This window comes from Nesoenas mayeri (genome assembly GCF_963082525.1).
Source record: "Nesoenas mayeri genome assembly, chromosome: 13".
Lineage (NCBI taxonomy): Eukaryota > Metazoa > Chordata > Aves > Columbiformes > Columbidae > Nesoenas > Nesoenas mayeri.
This window is the reverse complement of record NC_137550.1, coordinates 9,041,763-9,062,120: the sequence shown is the minus strand read 5'-3', so window position 1 is coordinate 9,062,120 and position 20,358 is coordinate 9,041,763. Positions and strand designations below refer to the sequence as shown.

Here is a 20,358-nt window from a genome sequence, read left to right as displayed (position 1 = left end):
AAACTTGGGCCTTGCTCTGTTTCCAGATGAGGAGGAAGAGGAGAAGCGGATCTCCTGGGCTTCCACACACAAGTTGTGGCCGGACATGGGTGAAGTGAGGGGACACTCAGATTCACCGTTTGCCGCCTGGCTCCGGTTATCGGCCAGTTCGGTAGGCTGGGGGTGGAAATGAGAAATGGATTTCTGATTTAGTGCTGAGCTGCCATTTCTTACCAATCCCATGTTCCTCCATGTTGGGAGTTCTGACAGATCTGGATCGTCTTCTCTCGATAGTACAAGTGCAATCGGAGAATGGAACCTGGCATGTTCTCATGTTACTGGCCAAATATTTGCGACTGGGTTCTGGATGCATTTCTCTCCGTGGTTACAAAGGAGCTGTTGAGCCTCTGGAGCACATGTGCTTTCTGACCCTTTGTACAAGAGCAATTTTTCAGTTGATTAGTGTAATATCTTTCATTGTGAGATTCTACTACATTTTTTAAAAATAGCTTAATTTTTGGGTGCTCAGAAGCCCCCATCCTTGTCTGTGCTCTAAGAAAAATGCAAGGTGGGGTTTTTTTTGCCATTACTGGCAATATTTTTATCTGAAACCCCCGGATAACTCCGGGGTGGCCAATCCATTGGGCTCCGCATCAGAGAGCAGTTACACTCATGCCGCCGCTTCCTCAGTGTTGCAGCTTCATAATATATAAAATAATCCAAACCAAAATGCAACTGTTTAACTTTCCTTCTGGTGAAAGAGATGGCAATAAAAGATGCCACCTGACGAGGTGGCCTTGTACAAACACGGGCTACAGCAAGTGCAGAAATGAATCGAGGAAACACCAACTATCACTAAATATTATATACATATTATTTTGTTGGCTGCACAAGAACAATAGATTTTCCTCTTAGAGGCATAATATCAATTTGTTCAGTATGTTTGAGGTTTCGGCCTACCTTGAGAAGGATAATTAAACACTTCACAACTGTTTAATAGAACAAAAATAATACCATGGATTTTATATGAGTAGCCTGGGAATAGAAAACATTGTGCTTTTCTGCCAATAGAGTAGAAAATTTACTATTATGGGTCAGGAAAACCTCGTTGTTTCAATAATACCCAATTCGTGTATTGCTCTTAACTCAATAAATCTTCTTTCATGAAGATAAAACGCTTTCTAAAGTGCACTTTTGAGAGTAATGATTACAGCAGGTTTTTAGTAGGCAGAAAGACAAGGTGCAGCTCATTCGGAATTCCAGCTCGGAGGAGCCGAAGGGCGTTGCGAGGAGGAGAGGAGGGCAGGCGTCCTGCCAGCGGAGCGACCGGTGAGCCCAAAGTTCAAATAAATCATCTTTCCCCTTCTCCACCTGCATTTTTTCATTCGTTCCGATAAGCTGTGGTATCTACCTCTCGTATTCCTTGCCGTAAATCTGATTACAGACCGGCACGGAGCGTGGGGCGTTGGGGGAAATGGGAATTATCAGTGCGTTTCTCAAGCAGCTGTGAAAGGGGCTGTACAAACAGATCTCAAGAAACATTCCTTGAAGAATTTTAATCTCCTGGACTTAACTCAGTTTGTTTTAAAGAGATTAAAAAGTACGCCGTTTATTTTATTAAATTTTGAAATTCCCGGAACCAGGGAATTTTGTGTACCATCATCCTAAATAGATTTTGGTTTATTGCCTTTTCAAAACCTACATAAATCTCACGACAGTCTCAAAGATTCAGGTAAGTATCATAAGTAATATAAAAATCAGGCATGTCATCCTCCAGATAGTTTTCCTTCCTCTTACTATTGGCAAATTAATAAAATGAATATAAGTGACTCAATTCAGTAGACCTTTTAATTCAACAGGCTTTTAAAAAAAATCATAGAATGATAGAATAGTTTGGGTTGGAAGGGACCTTCAAAGGTCATCTGGTCCATGTGTGTGGTTAGAAAATCGTAATTTGAAACAGGAAGGCTTACTTTGGGAAAATAATTTCAGAAATACCCTTCTCCTTTTTGCCAAGAACAGAACAAACATCTTTCTGTCATCTTAGCTTGTACATGGTAAAATTTCAGCTTGCTACGTTTATCACCATAAGTATTTTCCTTTTTCCGTGAAGTTCCTATCAGAATGTATACTAAAATGTATATAAGCTAGTATTTGGAGTAACAGAGGCATGTGGAAGGCAGGTGCTGAATATAAATTTCCAGAAATAATGTGTCACCACAACTATAACAATTAAGAACTCTTTGAGGTCTCATCCAGTTGTTCTAATTAATACAAATGATGAAATACATGAAGTCCCCGGCCATGGTACAGATGAGAGCAGGCGAGGGAAGGGAAGCAGAGGGTGAGCGGGCAAACCCACGGTAGCTGTAGTGATACTTGGCTTTTTTATGCTTTATTTCTGTGGATGATCCTTTACAATAATTTTGGGAAGGCGAAGAACTCGACTGGATGCCCAAGCAGTGTGTCTTTTGGCATGGGCCGATGTGTCACTTGGCTGGTAGCTTTCAAGCTGGAATTTTAAAAGGAAATCCTTAATTCTATATATCATTGGACAGTAACATCGGCTCACCCCAAACTTCTTCTGCCACCCCTCCAGGTGACAGGCCAAGGCTCCAGCCTCCCCGGGCTGCCGAGGGGCCCCGGGTGCCCTCACACCGAGCCGGGGAACGAGTGCAGGCGGTGGCGGGTTTCAGGGCTGCCCGGGGACGGCTCGCTCGGGCCCAGCCTGAGGGGAGGCGGCCGCTGCCATGGCAGCCTCCGGGGCCCCCGCCCGCCGCTCCTCACGCCCTCCCTGAGGCGACGGGAGCGCGGGGCTTCGCGCCGCCATGACGCGGCCACCCCCCCACCGCACGTCTCGCGTGGTTCGTCGAGAACTCGCCTCGCCCCTTTCTTTCTTCTCCCTTTTTCTTTCTTTTTTTTTTTTTTTAACCATTTTTCCCTCTTCCGGGCCGGGCGGCGCTGATTGCTGGGCCGGCAGCCCAGTGAGCGCGGCGAGGCGGGGCGAGGCCGGGCCGCCCGCCGCCTCCCGCCCGCCCTCCCGCCGCCTCAGCCCCAGCCCGCGCCGCGCCGCGCCGCCCGCACACACCCACCGCCCGGCTCCGCATCCCGCCGCCGCCTCGGCTCCCAGCATGGTCATCAAGGTCTACATCGCCTCCTCCTCCGGCTCCACGGCGGTAAGGGGCGCCCCGGGAAAGTTGCACCGGGCGGGAGGTTGGGGGCGAGGGGGCCGGGCGGGGTGCGGGCTCCCCCGGCTCCCCTGGCCCGGGGGCGGCGGGCGGGCAGCGGGAGGGGAGGCTGGGGCAGCCGCTGGGGCAGCTGCTGGGGCAGCTTGTAGGGAGGTGTGTGTGTGTGTGCTGTGCTGCCGCTGGCCCTGGAGAATAAAATGTCGTTTCCTTGGCGGTTTCGCAGCTTGTTCTGTGAGTTGTGTGTCCCCCCGCACCCGGGCTGGCGGTGCCGGCTCTGAGGGGTGACACGCTTTGGCACCCCTCGTCCTGCCATGGGAAGACAAAGCCAAAGCCAATTTTTTTTTTTCATTTTTCTTGCAATTTATTTCTAAATCGTGTCATCCATCATATCAGTCGTAGGTTTTGATGAATTTATTCCTCTTACATGGAGCGATTAATAGTGGGCGGCATGTGTGGCCGCTGTCCGAGGAGCCGCAGTTTCTTGCCTGGTGGGAACACCCGGGTTTTGCTTCTTACGGTCCGAGTGCCATGTAGGCAGCGCTCGGTCAGAAGTCAGTGTTTTTCAAAAGGAAAATAAGCAAGCAAACAAACATTTTTGTGCCGAGGTTCAGATGTAGCTCAGAGAGGTTAGTGTCTCCAAGATGGTTTGATTTCGGTTTGGTGTGCATGAAAGATGCTCTTGAGTCTGAAACCCAGGGAACTTTGTTGCACTTGGTATGAATGTGCTGGAGAACTACGAAATGCCAGTCTTGGAAAATGCCAGCTATTGCAGTTAATGGTCAGTGACTTTTACCGCAAGTAGATAAAGAGACTGAGCCGTGGCTACGTGATGACCTTTCATGCAACTGTTGGGCTATGTGCTTCACGTGCAGGTTCCCAGATTTTCACAGGACAGTGATATACAAGAGGGAAAAAATACCCACAACCAAACCCAAACAAAACACTGGATTCTCCTTCTCCAGTTCAGTGCAGTCACTGATCTGCGATCTTCAATAAAATACCACGTTGGTAAGCTCTGCCATTGATGGCTGTGATGCTGGAACCCCTCGTTTAGCTCTAATGACGGAGGCTGAGCCCTGTTGCGGTGAAGTGCGGACAGTGCAGGAGTGTGGACTTCGCGTGTCCCTGCCGTCGCTCTCTTCCCGTGTCATTTTTGTTAATCTTGATGTCGATGCTGACATGGATGTGCTGGTGCTGATTGTGAAAGGCAGGTGATTATCTGGTGCTGATCTAGAGAGTGTCTTGAAATCCTGAGTATTTCATTCATAAGGGGGGTCCAACGGGGTTTCTGCCAGGTTTATACAAAATTATCATCTAGAAGGAAAGAAGCAGTCATTAGCAAACTGAAAAAAAAATGATTTCTTTCCAATACAGCTGTTAATAGGTTTCAAGTTGACTGATTCAGTTGCTATAGATTTTTATCAATGACCTCTTGAAGGCAGTTATTGATTTCTGCCTGTGTGGTGATACTAAGCTCCAGGGATGTGACCACTGATCTCGATCCTGACTATGTTTTCCTGTTTTTAAATTAGGTTTTCAGTTATTACTTAGTGGTTTCTGCGATGCTGTCGCGTCTGTGTGTGGATTATACACTTTACAAGGCTCGATTCTGACTTACTGCTGCCTTTTAGGCTCCTTTGTGCATCCTCGACTGTGGAATTTGAACATAGCGTTGGCGTAGTCTGGTTTTGTGGAATTTGAGCATAACATGCACATAATTGCCAGTTTTATGACATATATAGATATATAGCTATATACACACGCACATATACATATACTCGTGCCTGTGTCTAAAGCTAGTGCAGCTCAAGTAATCTTGTGGTAATGAGCAGGACTTACACGTTCTCGGTTTACTGAGTACACCAAGGGTGTTTCTGTTGGCAGGGATCAGCCAAGTACCTCACCGGGTGGCTGTTTTCTTTCTGGTATAAGAATTTTAATCGATGTTTCAGACTAAAGCCAAAGGGGCACCTGTCTGGAGGGAAATGTGCTTGCTGGGAACGAGTAATTTTTGTGGGTCTTAAGCCCTTTTGTGAGACAGGCTTTGCTCGGAGGACCAGAGGAGCCTTTCTGGGTGCTGAATGTGAAATAACCCACTCGGGGACTGGAAAATCCACATCAGAGAAGGTTGCTACAGAGAGGTGGAACTGAGTCAAAGCTATTCCCAGCAAAGCGACCGAACTGGCTAACATCAGCCCTGGAAGGGCTCTCACTCCTGCTTTGTGCAGTCGGTGACACCCAGCACTGTGTTTTGTTTTGTTTTTTTAAAAAGGCTAATTTGCTTGAGTAGAAGCAAACCAGAAATAAGTATAAAATCTCCTCTTTCCTACAAGACGTCTCCCCCGTTTCTGTAAGCTGGCGAAGCTTTTGTGAGATCAGGAAAGCGTCGTCTCCCACTGAAGGGGAAAGGGTGAGATTTCTTCACACCTCCCAGCCTGGGGCTGTAAGTCTTGGAGGCTGCCCAAATTTTGTGGTCTTTTACTGGCAAAGTCATACTTTGTTGTGCCGTATAATTTTCCACATCACAGCGCATAAAATGTTTCCCCAAGACACTGTTCTCCATGAAGTTCCTATTCAGTGGTATGTGTCTGTGAGGAAAAAATATCATACGAAGCTCATGTCTAAGCAGAAGCGTTTGACAAGTATGTTTCAAGGGATTTTGGGTGAAGTTCACTTAATTCCCGTGAGCATGTGTCATCCAGAGTCTGGGCATGTGCGTTACAGCGGGAAGCGTGGCTGCCGAGCTGCCCTCGATGGGTTCTTCAGCGTGAGTTAGTGCTCAGCGATATCTTTGGTATGTGTCATGGGTTGCAAAGTCCTGTGTTTGCACTCTGGTAAAGGTGATGGGCTTAGGGTGGTTCAGTGCCGTGGTTCCCATAAGCAGAGATAACTGAATATACTGGAAGCGTATACTTAAAGACTTGGCCAAAATATGATGATTGCAGTCTTGGTCTGGCCTCTTATTTGAATTTCACCCCAGAAATAATAATGTAGTGGTTACAGCACCAGTTTTCTGCTGTATTTGGAAGTGTTGTAGGGAAAGACGCCGTTTCTCTGTCATCTTTCTCAGTGTGAATGTTGTCCTGCTGTTGTGTGCTGGGCAAGGATGCACGGGGGGTTGTAATTATGAAGATGAGCTGTAGGCACCAAACGTGGGGACATGCACGTGTGGCTTCTGTCCAGGAGTCTTTCTGTCTGAGGTACAGCTGAAGTGAACAGTGTCACTTACTGTGAGACAGCGTTGGAAGCTACAAACGTAAAATGATGGAGGCAAATTCAGGAGCACCCAGGCGTTGATTCAAGCCGGGACTGTGCAGACTGTGAGAGTGATTTGACTGTAGACTTGTATTCAAATCCTCAAGAGATGAGAGGAGGAGAGGCCGAAGAGTAATTAGACTCTTGCTCCTGGAAGAAAAAGGATACAGGGAGGGAAGAAGCTAAATTGCACAAGTCCAGTCTATGACTGTCTCCATTAGCATTTAGGTATTCTGTGGGGTTTTTTGGGTAAGAGATTACCCCGTCTTTCCTGCAGCACCAGAAGCACGGCTGTGCAGTTGGATTACTGGTTTTATTGATCTCGTGTTGAAAGGAGCCAGCTGTTTAAATTCTTTTCGGTCTTATGAGTGTCCATTTGTTGCCAACAACCGCACCGGTCTTTGACTACGGACTTTGTCCGAGAGAATTATGTTTGTTCATCCGCCGTCTCCCTGCAAGCTCCAGGAGTGTGGATGAAACGCGGAGGCCATGGCTGTGGAAGTGCCAGCGCTGGGGACGCTGGGCTGAGCCCTCCCAAGTGCCACCAGCCCTGTGGGCCACGGAAACGGCTGCATCGAATCCCTGGTGTCTCCTTGGAGCCAGGCACTTCGTGTTTGTGGTTTACAGCCCGTGCTCCCATCTCTCTGAGCTCTCCCCCCTCGCTTGTTTTGATGGCTGCGTGGGTGGTTTTCCTTCCTCGCCTCCTGCGGCGACAGCAGACACGGCAAAAATAAGATGATCTCCGGAATTGGTGTCAGAGTCCTGTGTTACACATCAGGGATGGTTTTAGAGAAGAAAGGAAATTTTAGTTTATGTTTTCTGTTTGCAAAGTTAGGGATGTGGGGGGTTTCATGTTTTTCTTGTATTGTTTTCTTGCTTGGGAAAGGATCTAGGTCTTCTCCTCCCCACCCACCAGGAAATGAAGAGAGTGGCCCGTGGTCTGAAGAACAAACGCTTGCAATTGCACTGACTCTTTTCTTTTCCCCCACATAACCCAGCAAGGCAAAGGAGCACTTTCTGGTGCTGCTGGGGATATGTAGCCAGTGGCAAGGACCTTCTGGAGCATTACGGGTTGCAGCTGAGGGACAACAGCTTTGGAGAAGAGCAACTGGAAAGGAGCAGAGTTGTGTGTACCCATCAGCTCTTGTCCCTCTCAACAACTTGGGGCTTTGCAAGGGCTGGTGAAGCCGCTTCGTCTTTCCAAAGCGACCTCCAGCAATGCAGCTACTGGGAGGGCTCTTTGCATCCAGCGTTTTTATCAGTGTGTGTTATAAGTGTGTTTGTTCCGCAGTCACATTCAAGGTTGTGAATGTGTTGTTGGAGCCTGAATGTGCATGGTCACGTTTGTCATTTCGGACGTTCTGGAGCTGCTGCTAAACTTCCATCAGTCTGGATGGCTCCGCCTATCAGTGCACTTAATGTCAGAAGAAAATAATGATATGAATCTTTTATAAATAGTTTTGTAATATGGTGCAAGTTGAGGCAAAACCATGGATTATGGGGAAAATAAGCTGCATCTGTAGTTTTAAAACCAATCTTATGAGTGTATATGTATTCTTGTGGTACGTAGCTCATGCAGTTTATATTCTGTGGGTGAGAACTGACTTGTTGGTAGGCTTGGTATTGATTTTTAAACCCGTCTCTTGTATAAACATAATATGCATGAAGTACTTTTTTGGATACCCAGTGTTAACCCAACTTAATCTCTCTCAATAAAATGGTATGAATTGTTCTGAATTAGAGCTCTCAGGGTGGAAGACAAAATATGCAGCGCAAATCCAGCGAGGCATTTAACTAGGATACGTTCCATCTGCCTCCTGGCTTGTTTTTTTAAAGTCATTGTTCCAAACTCTAGATAACTAAAATGTTTTCCTTAAAATATTATATTCAAGTTTTTAATAGAGCCAGAGTTTATATCAGCTGCAGTTGTTGCAATAGTTTTAATATATCAAAATAAAAAAAACATTCTGCTGTGTTTAAATAACACTTTTCTGGCAGCATGAAGAAGGTGGGAAATTATAGTCCCCAGTTGAGGGTGGGAAAGCCTTTTTGCTGTGAGTGTCTGTGGATTGTATCTGCAGGTGTGACAGTGTTTATTTTGAGATGGTGCACCAGGATAATGTCTTTCTTGGGAAAAGCTGAATGTCCTCAGCTTGCACAGGCTTTGCTGGGACCCTAAACTGCAGCCCTTAGCGAGATACGATCCACACCGTGTCATGTCAGTGCTAAGCACTCCTGCTTTTTTAATAAATATTTGCAGAGTTGAGCAAGTCACTTTTCTTGTCCTGAGGCATTAAAGTTACACACAGAGAATTCCTGTGGAAGTCAGGGAATTGGCATGTGTGTAACAAGCAGAGGATGCCAAAAACAAGAGTCTCTGCAAGGTTATTCTTATTCCTCCCAGAGGAGGAGGAACTGAGGAGGGAGGAGATGAATGGAAGTAAACAAACATTGATAGATTTCATCTGCTCAAGTTTAAAACAGAACTAAAATATTCCCCTATATTAAAAAAAGAAGAGCCAAGGATGTGTCATGGTCATAGCTGGAGAAACTCTGCCTCCCGTAGCTGTGCTTTGTGCTCCCCGACCCCTGAGCTGCTGAGAACCGTTCCTGGCACTAACCAGGCATCTGGGACCCCAACCCACAACTTCTATCAATATTATGCTATTCATGAATGTTCCTACTCAAACATGAAAACACAGTGTTAACGACATTTGATTAACCCTAGCCATATTCAGGGGAGACCTTCAGTTTATGATTAAATTTAAAGTACTTTTGTTGGTCAGATATTTAATCAACCCTGAAAGAGCTTTAATTGTAATGCTTATCTTCTATGATTAGTCATTGAAAAAAACCTCCATCCAGGAGCACGTCCTTTCCAGGGCGGCACCTCCTCCTGACTGTAAAGGCCTGTTTTCTGAAATTCAGAAGGTAGTAAAGTGTTTAAGCCACCAGAAGCAAATGTGAAGGGTTAACCCCAGACTGCAGAGTGACCAAAGCGAATGCTGGCTGTATCAAGCTGAAGTTTTCTTTGTATCCTGACTTAACAACTTCTGCCCCTTGGGCTTAGTTTCCCTTGTGAGAAGTGGATGTGGAGATATGGTTTCTTTAATCAACTATCTGAAGTTTAGTTTTATTTGGGGCTCTTTTTCTGTACATGAATGCTGCCTTGCTTTAAATTCTGAAGGCACTCAAGCGTGAAATTTTAACTATTACCTGTCGAGGGACTTATTGTTTGAATTGCTGTGGTGTCGGAGTGAAGAAAGGAGCCAAAGGCAGCAATGGCTTAAAAAAAGGATCTCAGGAAAATCTGGAAGCTACAGGCTGTCTTCTTGTGCTGCACAAGTTGATGTTATTCTGTTAGACTCTTTCCCAGCAGCCACATGGCCAGAGACAGAGTGCAGGGGAGAATCCATCAATACACTGTTGAAGAAGAAACCCGTGCCTCACGGCTCAGCTACCTGGAACAGCCACTGAGCCTACAAATAAGGGTGATCCCCTAATCCTGAATCCCTAGACTTCCAGAAAGTTTTGTCCAACCTTTGACCATGTTAAAAATCTTATTTTTTCGTAAAGAAACTAAGCAGCTGGGGGTTAAGAGGAAAGGAATTTTTTTCCCCCTCTTTTTGGCTTTTATAATTGATTTCATACCAGTTACATAAACCAGATAACAATCAAGACTTTGCAATATACAGGCAGCTTTTGCAATACGCAGAAGTTACGAGGAGATCCCACAGAGATCGGTGCTGTACCCTGAGTGATCTGGGAAAGGTACAAGGTGATGGGCTGTTGGTGAAGTGAGGGTGATCAGGTGGAAAAGTGGGAAGAAACAACCATCATCCTGATTTAAAATGGCCAATACTGGTTAGCAGAGAGGTCTTGGAGCCGTACTAGGTAATTCTACCAAAAATATCCTGTTAGTGGTCAGAAAAAGCAAACAAAATGTCAGGAATTTTTAGGTTGGGAGAGGGCAAAGGGGGGAAAAAAAAACAATGCCACTGTATAAATCTGTGCTGAGTCTGTGTCTTTAATCAACTGGAATTGTTCTCTTTAAATGGTATTAAAAAGTGAGAAAAGATATGAAGTAGCGTGAGGTGTTCACTGTAGAGGGGATGACCAAATAAGGTTGAATTCTGCAGCTGAGAAATAAAAAGCTGCAAAAGTACAAAAAGTGGTCAAATCATGTCAGGTATGGGAGAACAGGTAGGAAGTGATTAATCGTAACTTTTCCTAATGCAGCAATCAGGGCAGAGCATGTGAGATTAGCCTGTGGCAGGTTTGGAATAAATGAAATGCTTTGTTTAACAACATATAGTTTAATGGAGAAACTCATTTGCCAGAGAAAGTTGTGTATAGCAAAATGTGCGTGAGTTCAGGAAGCAGTGAGACCAATTAAAGGGGGAAAGTCTATTAAAGGCTATTAAACATAATTACTACACCTCTGACTCAAAACTGCGGATTATTGGACTCTGGGAAAGTATAAGATCTCGGGGTAGGCAAGGGTTGGATCCAACCCAGTAAAGCTGCTCTTCTGTTCTTGGATGAAGTTGGCTCTGCTCCCAGTTCCGTTTACGAATGTGTTGTCCAGGAAAAACGTTTGATGGAAAAGAATAAAGAATATATATGTGTGTGTTTGGGATGTGTTGGTTTGGTTTTAATTTGGTGGTTACTACAAATGCTTGCAGTTGTAAAAGTATTAGAAGGCTCTGGACATTTAGGTGCAACTAAAAATTTTCCCTGAAATGTAAACAGATTCTGTATCTGGTTTATATTCAGATATACCAGTGCGACTGAAATTGCACCTCTCACTGCTTTGCAAACTCTGAGATGCTGTGAGAGACCATAGAAATGAAAGGAACTTTTAAGTATATTTGTCCCCTGTATCTTAGAAACCAGACGAGGGGGAAAAGGCAGAAGTTAATAATAATTCTCCTCTTGGTTTTCATCTGAACAACTGCCGGTCAGTTCAGGAGCTGAGGACGAGGCTGTAAGAAATGTTGTGTGAAGCTGTTTGTTCTGCAGTAGTTGCGAGATAAACACTGAAATCTCAAGGTTTGGCCATTGAGTAAGGCTTTGCACAGGGCACACTTGTCTTTACATCTCTTATTTAACATAGAATGAAATGCACAGTGGGATCCAGATGGGAACTGGGGTGTTGGGAACTGGGGTCAGCGTGAAGCAAGTTCTCCCAGGTGACACAAATCCTTCAGCTCGGCTGTGACTGGGGAAAGGTTTCCACTAATCCAAGCTGAAACTTCACTCTTTTCCTGGGCTCTTGGGCAGACAGGGAGATGTGAATGAGAGCTTACAGGAGTGAATGTGGCTGTTCTTCATGCCAGGCACAAACTCAGCATTTCTTACGTGCCAAATGACAGCAGGTGAATCCAAAACCAACGTGGTTTTGCAGCATGAAGAGCACACACTGACATATGTCAGGTTTAGACCTAGGTAATAAGATAGGTGTGTCAGAAACCCCTGCTGCCTTAGGCATAGGTCAAAATAAATTGGCAAAGCCCAATGTAAACAGAAAACAGGCAGCCTCTGGGGAAGATAATAGTTTTCACATAAAACCACATTTTTATGAGAGTAGTAGTTTCCAGGCGGGTTTAAACAGCACATCTGTATTCACTTCATGGGATGAACCGTTGGCTGTGCGAATGTCCCTGGGAGTTTTGCCATGGACAGGGTTTTGCTCCTTAGGAAATACTTAATGCTGCTTATCCAGCATCATTCCTGTGCACATGTACAACATTCAAATGTACTTGGCCTGAGCAGCAGCTGCAGAGCAACTGTCAGAACAGGAGAGGAGCAGAATAGCTCCACGAATGAATTAAAAATACATCCCAAAACCTTCTCAGTGGACATGCATAGAAATGAAGTTCAAGTGAAGCTGATTTATGGATAATAGGTGTAGATTTTTTTTGTTTGTTTGTTTCCTCCTGGCCAGGAAATACCATACCTGTGAGGAGATATAAAAAGATAAAAAGGGACAGGTTTGCAGACTTACTCGTTAGTGACCTGATAATCCTGATTAAGAACTAGAAATTCCTTTCCACCCTGTAATGCAGATAAGCAAGTCTCATGGTTCTGGTGGCGAAGTCCACGAAACTTTTGTACTTGAAAAATCTTTCTCTAAATTTCTGTTTCATCACAGTAAAATGTACTGGGAGGTAGCTGTGAAAACCTCTGTTTTACTCACTGACTTCACTGCTGAGGTTTGGGTTGTGTGTTCTGTGAAAAGATCAAAGCAGGCCCATAAAGCTGTGTTGGGGAATGTTCCTTCCAGGAATGCACACCTGGATAGACTGAGGAGCAGCTGGACAGACTGCTGTGTCTTCCACATAGTGATTTGGGACCAAAATTAGCAGCTTGCAAGGCGTTAGGAATAGCCGTCATCTTACACTGCCCGTCGCCGAGTGTTGGGCTGAGGCTGAAGAACATCAGGGGAATGAAACTATTTTGGCTGCTCGCCCAGACCTGGAGAACTCCATCCTGCAGCAAATAAACAGCTGGGGGACCTAATCTGTTAAAAAAGAAAATGCAGTGTGTATGTGTCTTAGTTTCCGATCGTGGTATGCGGGTACTGACTCGCACGGAGGCAGAAGGAAGCTTGTGGTTTAAAGAAAAACCAAAACAAAATGAGATCCCATGGTGACAGGAGCAATGTAAAAAATTTAGAAAAGACGGTGGGGGGTTGTGAAGTGGCCTTCAGGTAGTGGCTGTGTTGGTGGCTGTGTCAGTGTACATCCCTGCCGCCAAGGTGCGGGCAGCATCTGGATCAGTGCCCATGGCCCAGGGTGGAAGGTGGCACTTCGCTTCGGGGTGCAGTGGACGAGAACAGCTTGTTGATGGGAAGGACCTTACTGTCTTGGAAAGTGCTCCATTTCTTATTTAATTCTTGTAAAGAGTGACTTCAGGATGTCCCCTCGAGAGCGAACACCCAGGCGTTGGCCCTCCCGGCTGTTGCAACACAATTTGGCCAACTCCTGGATTGCTTCAGCTACCGCAAGAATGATAAACTGCCAAGTGGCCAGTTCTGTGAACTTTCTATTTATCTCCCTCCCTACCCCCCTTTAAGACACAGCCTCTGAAGTTACAATATTTTATCCAAGTCTGCACTAAAATAAAGAGGGTATCTGGGGCCCCCGGCGTGATCTGTGCTTGAAATGTACTCGAGCAAATTAAGCGGTCACAAAGCTGGTGCCAATACAGATTGTTCTCTGCTAAATCATTCATCTCCAGGATGCTTTGGTGTGGCTGTGCTGACCTGCTGTTCTGCCTGACTCTTTTTGGAAAGAGGAGGAAAACTTGTATTTAATCTACAGTTTTTCTCTTAATCCCCTTTTCCTTTCTATTATGATATTTAGATATTTTAGTTCAGGGGAAAAAAAAGCTTTCTTCTCGTGGAAAAACTTATTTGATTTAGTTTTAGAATAGCAGTTGTCAAAAAGACTCTTTTGCTAAATAATGTCTGTGGTATATGAGTTGTATATGAGTTCTTTGAACATAGGAAGTAAGATCAGAAGAACCTGGATTTAGTGTAGGATTCCTGAGGTCATATTATATTTCTTCTTAAAGTAGTTTTTTATTTAAAGATAATAAATGCCTGGCAGTGTAACAGCAATTAATACTGCAAACTTTTAGTCTTGTCAGTTAATTTAGTCTCTCTGTGTGCTAAACCATACAGGAAATGAACCTTCTTTTTATAGGAAACCACGGGAGCCTTGTGCAATACTTGTCTGTGCTTTTAACTCCTTTCCTAACCTGGGTTTGTCTCTTGTCAGACAAACAAAACAAAAATTGGTTTTCCTCTCTGCTTTCTTTGCCATGCCGGGCTCCTCATCGCCGGCATAAACCCTCGGATTCTGAAAAATAACTACATGAGCAGCTGTTTCAATAAACCCCCCAAACTGCAGCCCTGTGCTATGGTGCGTGTTGGTCCAGGGCTGTTTTCTCAGGCTGCTTTGCCGGGAAATAGGAGCCAAGTGCTGCGCAGAGCGTGGAGACGGGAGCTGCGGGTGGAACGAGGTGGGACCTGTCCTGTTTTAATTGACATAAAGTGACAGCCACCAGTTTTCATCGGATGTAGTTGCTGCCAACACTGCGTGGGCTTCTAAGACCTGTCCTGGGGCCTTCTTACGAAAATGAAGATAGAGGAGGAATAATTCTGGCTTTCAGAGGGAGACTGGCTGAAAAAAAATGGACTCAGAACCTGACAACAGTGGTGAGGGCCAGACTTTCAGGACCAAAGCCCTTCTGAAAGTTTTGAGAGCAAGCAGTCAGGTTTCCAGTGGCATCCTCAGTGCCTTTTTCCCCATTTTTTTCTCAGCCACATTGAGAACTTTTGATATTTAGCAATTTGTTGTGTTCTGGAGAGTTTTCCATGGGTCATGCGATAGTGAGGTTGATAAATGGTGTGTGTTAAATTGCGTTGTAGTCAGTGTGTAAAGCCTGTCTATGTGGCTGGGCTGGGGTATATTTAATACCATTTGTACAAACAGCCAGAAATGATCCCTAACCCAAATAACCAAGTAGATAAGCTGTGATTTGAAAAAAATAATTACTCCTGCCAACTAACAGTTTAGGAAAAGAAGCTCTGAGAGGTGAAGGGTGCATTGAGGATTTTTCAAGAAGTCTGATGGAGGTGGCTTAGACTTAAGAACTGCTCCCAGGTCTGGTGGTGGTGGGACAGCATCTCCTCCCTGTGGGGGGGATTAGGTGCAGCACTTAGTACCGGTACTAACCTGTAAGACTTTGTCAGTGTACAAGTAGGAGCGTTACACAAGGTTTCTTGAAGCTTGCAGTTTGCTCCCGTTCTGCCTGAGCTGTGCCAGACAACTAACCCTGCAAGCGTCAGTAACGATAAATGAGGGAGAATTCAGAAGCTGTGACAACAGGTTTGTTGACGGATTTCTGCTTTCCTGCTGACCGCAAACCTTGCTCAGATAAGTGGAATTGCTGGAGATGCTCTGGCTGATACACTATGAGTTCATTCCAGACCCTGGGGCAGTTTTTGTTAAGCAGGCGCTGGGGATTGCGCTTCCTTCTCCCGGGTAGGATTGGAAGCCTGGTGGTCGCTTCAGGATAATGTGATGTGTGATTGATTCCTTCATCTGCTTTTCCTGCTGCTCTTATGTTTGCGATGTTCAGGAATTATCTTAGTTTTATACTGGCTTTTGGGAGGAGCAGATTTGTTTGTTTTTATTTGACCCTGTGCAGAGTTTGGATGCTGTGACTAGACGCACGTTGGAGTCCAGGGACATACAGGCTGCCAAGCTCCAAGGCTGCTGCAGAAAACCACTGTGCGTAATAAATGAGGAGTTCATGTTCCGCTGCTGCTTATGCTTTGTGAACGGATAACCGAGATAATGGAGCCTGTATTCCTGCAGTAGGAAGCTTTCTCTCTGTTGGTTTTGGACCAGATGAGCGGTTTTCAGGCTCATAAAAGTCAAATGCCACAAAATTGACTTAGAAAATTGCCAAGGGTCAATTTATTTTATATTGTTATAGTGCTCTTTTCCTTTTGATTATGACAATTCTGGGTGCTGCGATGGTTTCTGGATAGTGTGAGTGCACATGGAATCATGGAATAGTTTGGGTTGGAATGGACCTTCAAAGGTCATCTAGTGCCACCCCTGCCATGAGCAGGGACATCTTCACCAGCTCAGGTTGCTCAGAGCCCCGTCCAGCCTGGCCTGGGATGTCTCCAGGGATGGTTCATCCACCACCTCTCTGGGAACCTGGTCCAGGCTCTCACCACCCTCACAGCGAAGAATTTCTTCTTTATGTATCATCTAAATCTACTCTCTGTCAGTTTAAAGCCATCACCCCTAGTCTTGTCATTACATGCCCTTGCAAAAAGTGTCTCTCCAGCTTTCTCATAGGTCCCCTTTAGGTGCTGCAAGGCTGCTATAAGGTCTCCCTTGAGCCTTCTCTTCTCCAGATTGAACAACCCCAACTCTTTCAGCATGTCTTCACAGCAGAGGTGCTCCATTCCTCGGATCATTTCTGTCACCCTCCTCTGGACTCTCTCCAACAGGTCCATGTCCTTCTGATGTTGGTGGCCCCAGACAAACAAAAATCTAATCTCTTGATGTACATAGAGGGTCTGTGTTTGGGGTTTGACTGATGGTCCCCACAGGCATGGAACATCAGCTAGCACGGTGACATGCTTAGGGGTGTTGGCAAGCCACAAGCATCACAGTTGAAAAATCCAAATAATATATGGTAACTGTCCATTTTGTATATCCAAAACTCTTTTGTATTGAAGTTCTCCATTTTAACCATGTAGCTCCTTCCTCTGGGAGGGTCTCATCCCATCGAAATGTTTCTATGATTCTGTGAATGTGTTTACAGCTGAGGAGACACAAGTAATTAGGGAAAACCTTTTCTTAAGGAAAGTGAAACATGTGAGACACATGCATGTTTCATTTAGCATGATGAATTAATCCATATTTGTGATAAAACCATGAAATAATGTTCCATATTCCTTCTATACTTCTAGTTTTTTAACAGGCAGTGGCTGGAGAAGAGCCTTGGCATCTTGACTTCCGCATAACTTTGATTTGGCAACAGTGACTCTTCTTAAGCACTTTACAGAATTAATAAAACCATCTAAAGTAGACAGCAGAGGGTTGTTTAATTTGTTTTTTTGGTGAGGATGCTGATATCCTGACTAAAGGCGTGTTGCATCTGCTCTGCACAGTCATCCAGAACGCTTGTGAGTTTAGTGCATCCGGCCAAGAGGCTTGTGGCTGAGCCGGGCTCTGTGGCAAACCAAGCAGGACGCTGCCGGCGCGGTACGTGAGCCTTGGCAGGCCAGGAAATGTTAATGAGCGGCTGAAAAAAACTATTGGGGAGCAGCCAGTGGGGAGGAGAGTTAAAGGGGAATGCACAATGTCACCCTCCTTTTCCTTGCAGCCAAAAGAGAGAAAGATTTGCTTCGGAATTTGGTGGCGTCAGTAGGAAAAGAAGGGGATTTTCTGCTCACAGAGGACCATTTGCATGTACTGGAACAAAATCTGAAGTTTATTAAATAGTTCTTTTAATCATTGTCTTCAGGTGTTGCCAGTGATAAGATGTTCTGTGCTAGAAACTGGGTAGCACCGCAGTGGTCCTTGACAAGCAGGAATAAAAGGATGAATGGATTCATCCCCCCACCTCCTCCAGTGCCTGGATATTATCTGCTAAGAGCAGAATTTGACTTAAGCTGTGATAATATGCTGATCCTTAGGGTACCCTGATAGAGAGTAGGTTTAAAACACATTAAAAAGTAATCAAGCCTTCATTAGGCAGTGCTGCTGCTGCTGTTTGCCAGAAGCTGGGAAGATATAAATAAGGAAATGTTGCTTGTCCTCACACTTGACTAATGGGTAAAGGAATCTGCTTTTGGCCACTGCTGGAGGAAAGTAGCTAAACAGACATTTGATGTGATGCATCAAGTCAGTTCTGACCTATTTATGGCCTTTTAGTATCTTTCTTATTAGAATTTGACTGTAATAGAGCTTTGGTAGAATGGGCTGTGTTGGATGTCTGACACAAACCCAACGGCATTCAAAAATCCCGCTGCAACATTAAGCTCTAATCCTGTGTACTTGTAAATGAAAGAATGGATACCGTTTGAGTCTGAATATTTTTGACTGTTGATACCATGCAACATGAACAAGGATCAAGGAACAGGATCAAGGGGTTGCTTAATGTGCTCCAGCTTTGCTAGCAGGTATCTGCTTCTGTAGGTACCAAGTGGCAAATACCCCAAATCACCACGTGGTGCAACTGCAAAGAGCCCATTTCTGAGCAGTTGCTTTCCATGGCGATTGCACTTGTACTAATTACTTATTAATTCCTTGAACTTCCATAGCAATTCAGTGACATGGCAGCTGGGAACCTGCTGTCCTGGGCTGCGCCCAGCAGAGGAACCAGGCCTGTGGTACAGGCTGAGCTTTGCAAAGCAGGCTGAGGGGACTAAAAGCCAAACTCCTGCTGGGGATTTTCTTCTCTTTGCAGCCCGTGTCGAGGAGTAAATAAAAATAAGTGTGAGTTGGGTCTGTAAGTGCCTTGGGCTCCACTGAGAGTCCTGATCCCCAGGACTTTACTACATGGAGGTGACATTAACTTTTGTGTTTGGTTCTTCTGGTAGGAAAAGATCTGTTGAATGCACTGAGGTCTTTTGACTCGGGTTTGCTTGGTGTGGGATTTAAGAAATGTTTAGGCCTTGGGTTATGGGATGAGTGCACTTATAATGGCATTATAATCCATAAAAGAAGCTTTTATTTTTGTTTTCGTGAATCAGCTTTTCCATTTATGTAATTTTCTATGGTTTCTGGAGCAAGCTGTGGTTTTGTTTTGGGAAGTGCAGACTTTGTCCTTTGTTCTAGCGATATTCTTGGCTGTGCTGCAAAACCCGCTCTTTGGTGTGGTACCTTATGGCTGGATAACGCCCTGTTGCTGGCAGACCACGAGCTGCCAGACGTGATGCAGCCTCCAGGTTCAGCTGTAAAAACCTTTCAGTAGCCTGGGTTTTTTCCCCCAACCCTACTGTGGTGGGTTTGTGTGCTTCCACCCCAGCACTTCTCTCTGCTTTTAAAAAGTGTCTTTCAGAACCACACGTTAGAAATGAGTCTCATGGCATGTGGTGCTGATGCAGCCCGAGTCGGTGAGTGCCCTGTGGTGAGAACCACATCCAAATAAACAATGTCTAAGCTTTTGGGGGCAAACCACATCAAGACAGGGCTGCTGCGTGCAGGTTACATATTGATGGGCTTTCCCAAAGGGCCCCAGAGGGAGAGAGTAAGTACATATGGCGCCCATCTGGACACTGTCTAATTATGCAAAAAAAAAAGCAGCACAAGTTCAGCGTGAGCTTTCCCAACCCTCTGTGTTTGATTTTAGGTCACGTAAGTTCATGGTGGTTTTGCTGTATTTGTCCTCGATCTCATTACTTACTCATCAGAAACCAAAATGGGAGAGAGAACGATGACATTACAACGTGCAACGCTCGGCTTAAAATAGCCAGAACAAAGAAGTGGTTTGAGTTCTGTAATGATAATTGCCCAGACCTAAAAATAGGTAGATGTTCCACCAGGCAGAAGAAGGAAGAGTGAGACACGAACGGCTGGGAGGCACCTGCAAAGCTCTGATCCCGCAGGTCACTGATGGAGGTGCCTCCAGGTTTCCCACCCTTTGACCACCAGCACCACCAGAACTGGCGCCTCTGAATTTTAAGCTAATATGGGGGGGGACGGGAGGAAATTCTGGCTTATTCGTATGAATAAAACCAACAAAAACATTTTACACACAAAACTGGCTCCTTGACTATTACAGTAAGACCAGAGAAAACTGGTGGGGGCCAGGAGCAAGCCAGAGAGAAGCAGCTTAGGGAGGCTGTCAGGAATCCGTGACATTTAAATATGTAGCTGAGCTGTCGGAATGTTGAACTCCTACAAATTTTGTTGTACTGGGAGGCAAAATTATAAGCGTTTTGCAACTAATTTGCAAGTGTTAGGAATTCGCATGAGGATGGCATTATCACTTTGGAAATTAGATGAGAAATGTTAAAACAAAATGAAACAAAACAAATAAAAAAGCAACAACCAAACAAAAAAAATCCACCCAAACCCAAATAAACCAACAAAAACACACTTTTTAAAAAATTTTTTCCGCAAAAATGGCTGTGAATAGCACGGTGTACAGCTCAGCCCTGCAACCAGTGACTTTGTTCAGCAGCAGCCTGGCATTCCTCCTCCAAATAAACAGCTTTTTGGGGATTTTCGCCTCGGCGCTGCTGGCTGCCACCCGAGTTTGCTGAAGGTTTCTTATACTGCGCTTTTCCCATTTGCTGTTTAAATTTGAGCTTATCAATCTTCAATGGGTACGGAACCATTTGAAGAACGAATGTGGCTACAAATGGCATCATCACCTAGGGATTTGAACTTGT

The 20,358-nt window shown here is 45.1% G+C and overlaps 1 protein-coding gene across 1 annotated transcript in view; it reads left to right on the top strand.

The window, feature by feature from the left end:
• Positions 1-2,571: 2,571 nt before the first annotated feature.
• Positions 2,572-20,358, top strand: part of SH3BGRL (SH3 domain binding glutamate rich protein like) — a 32,210-nt gene continuing 14,423 nt past the window's right edge. The window contains exon 1 of the mRNA XM_080352526.1: positions 2,572-3,155. Coding sequence (XP_080208652.1) covers positions 2,808-3,155 — 348 coding nt within the window. The 5' untranslated portion in view covers positions 2,572-2,807. The remainder of the gene's footprint in view (positions 3,156-20,358) is intronic.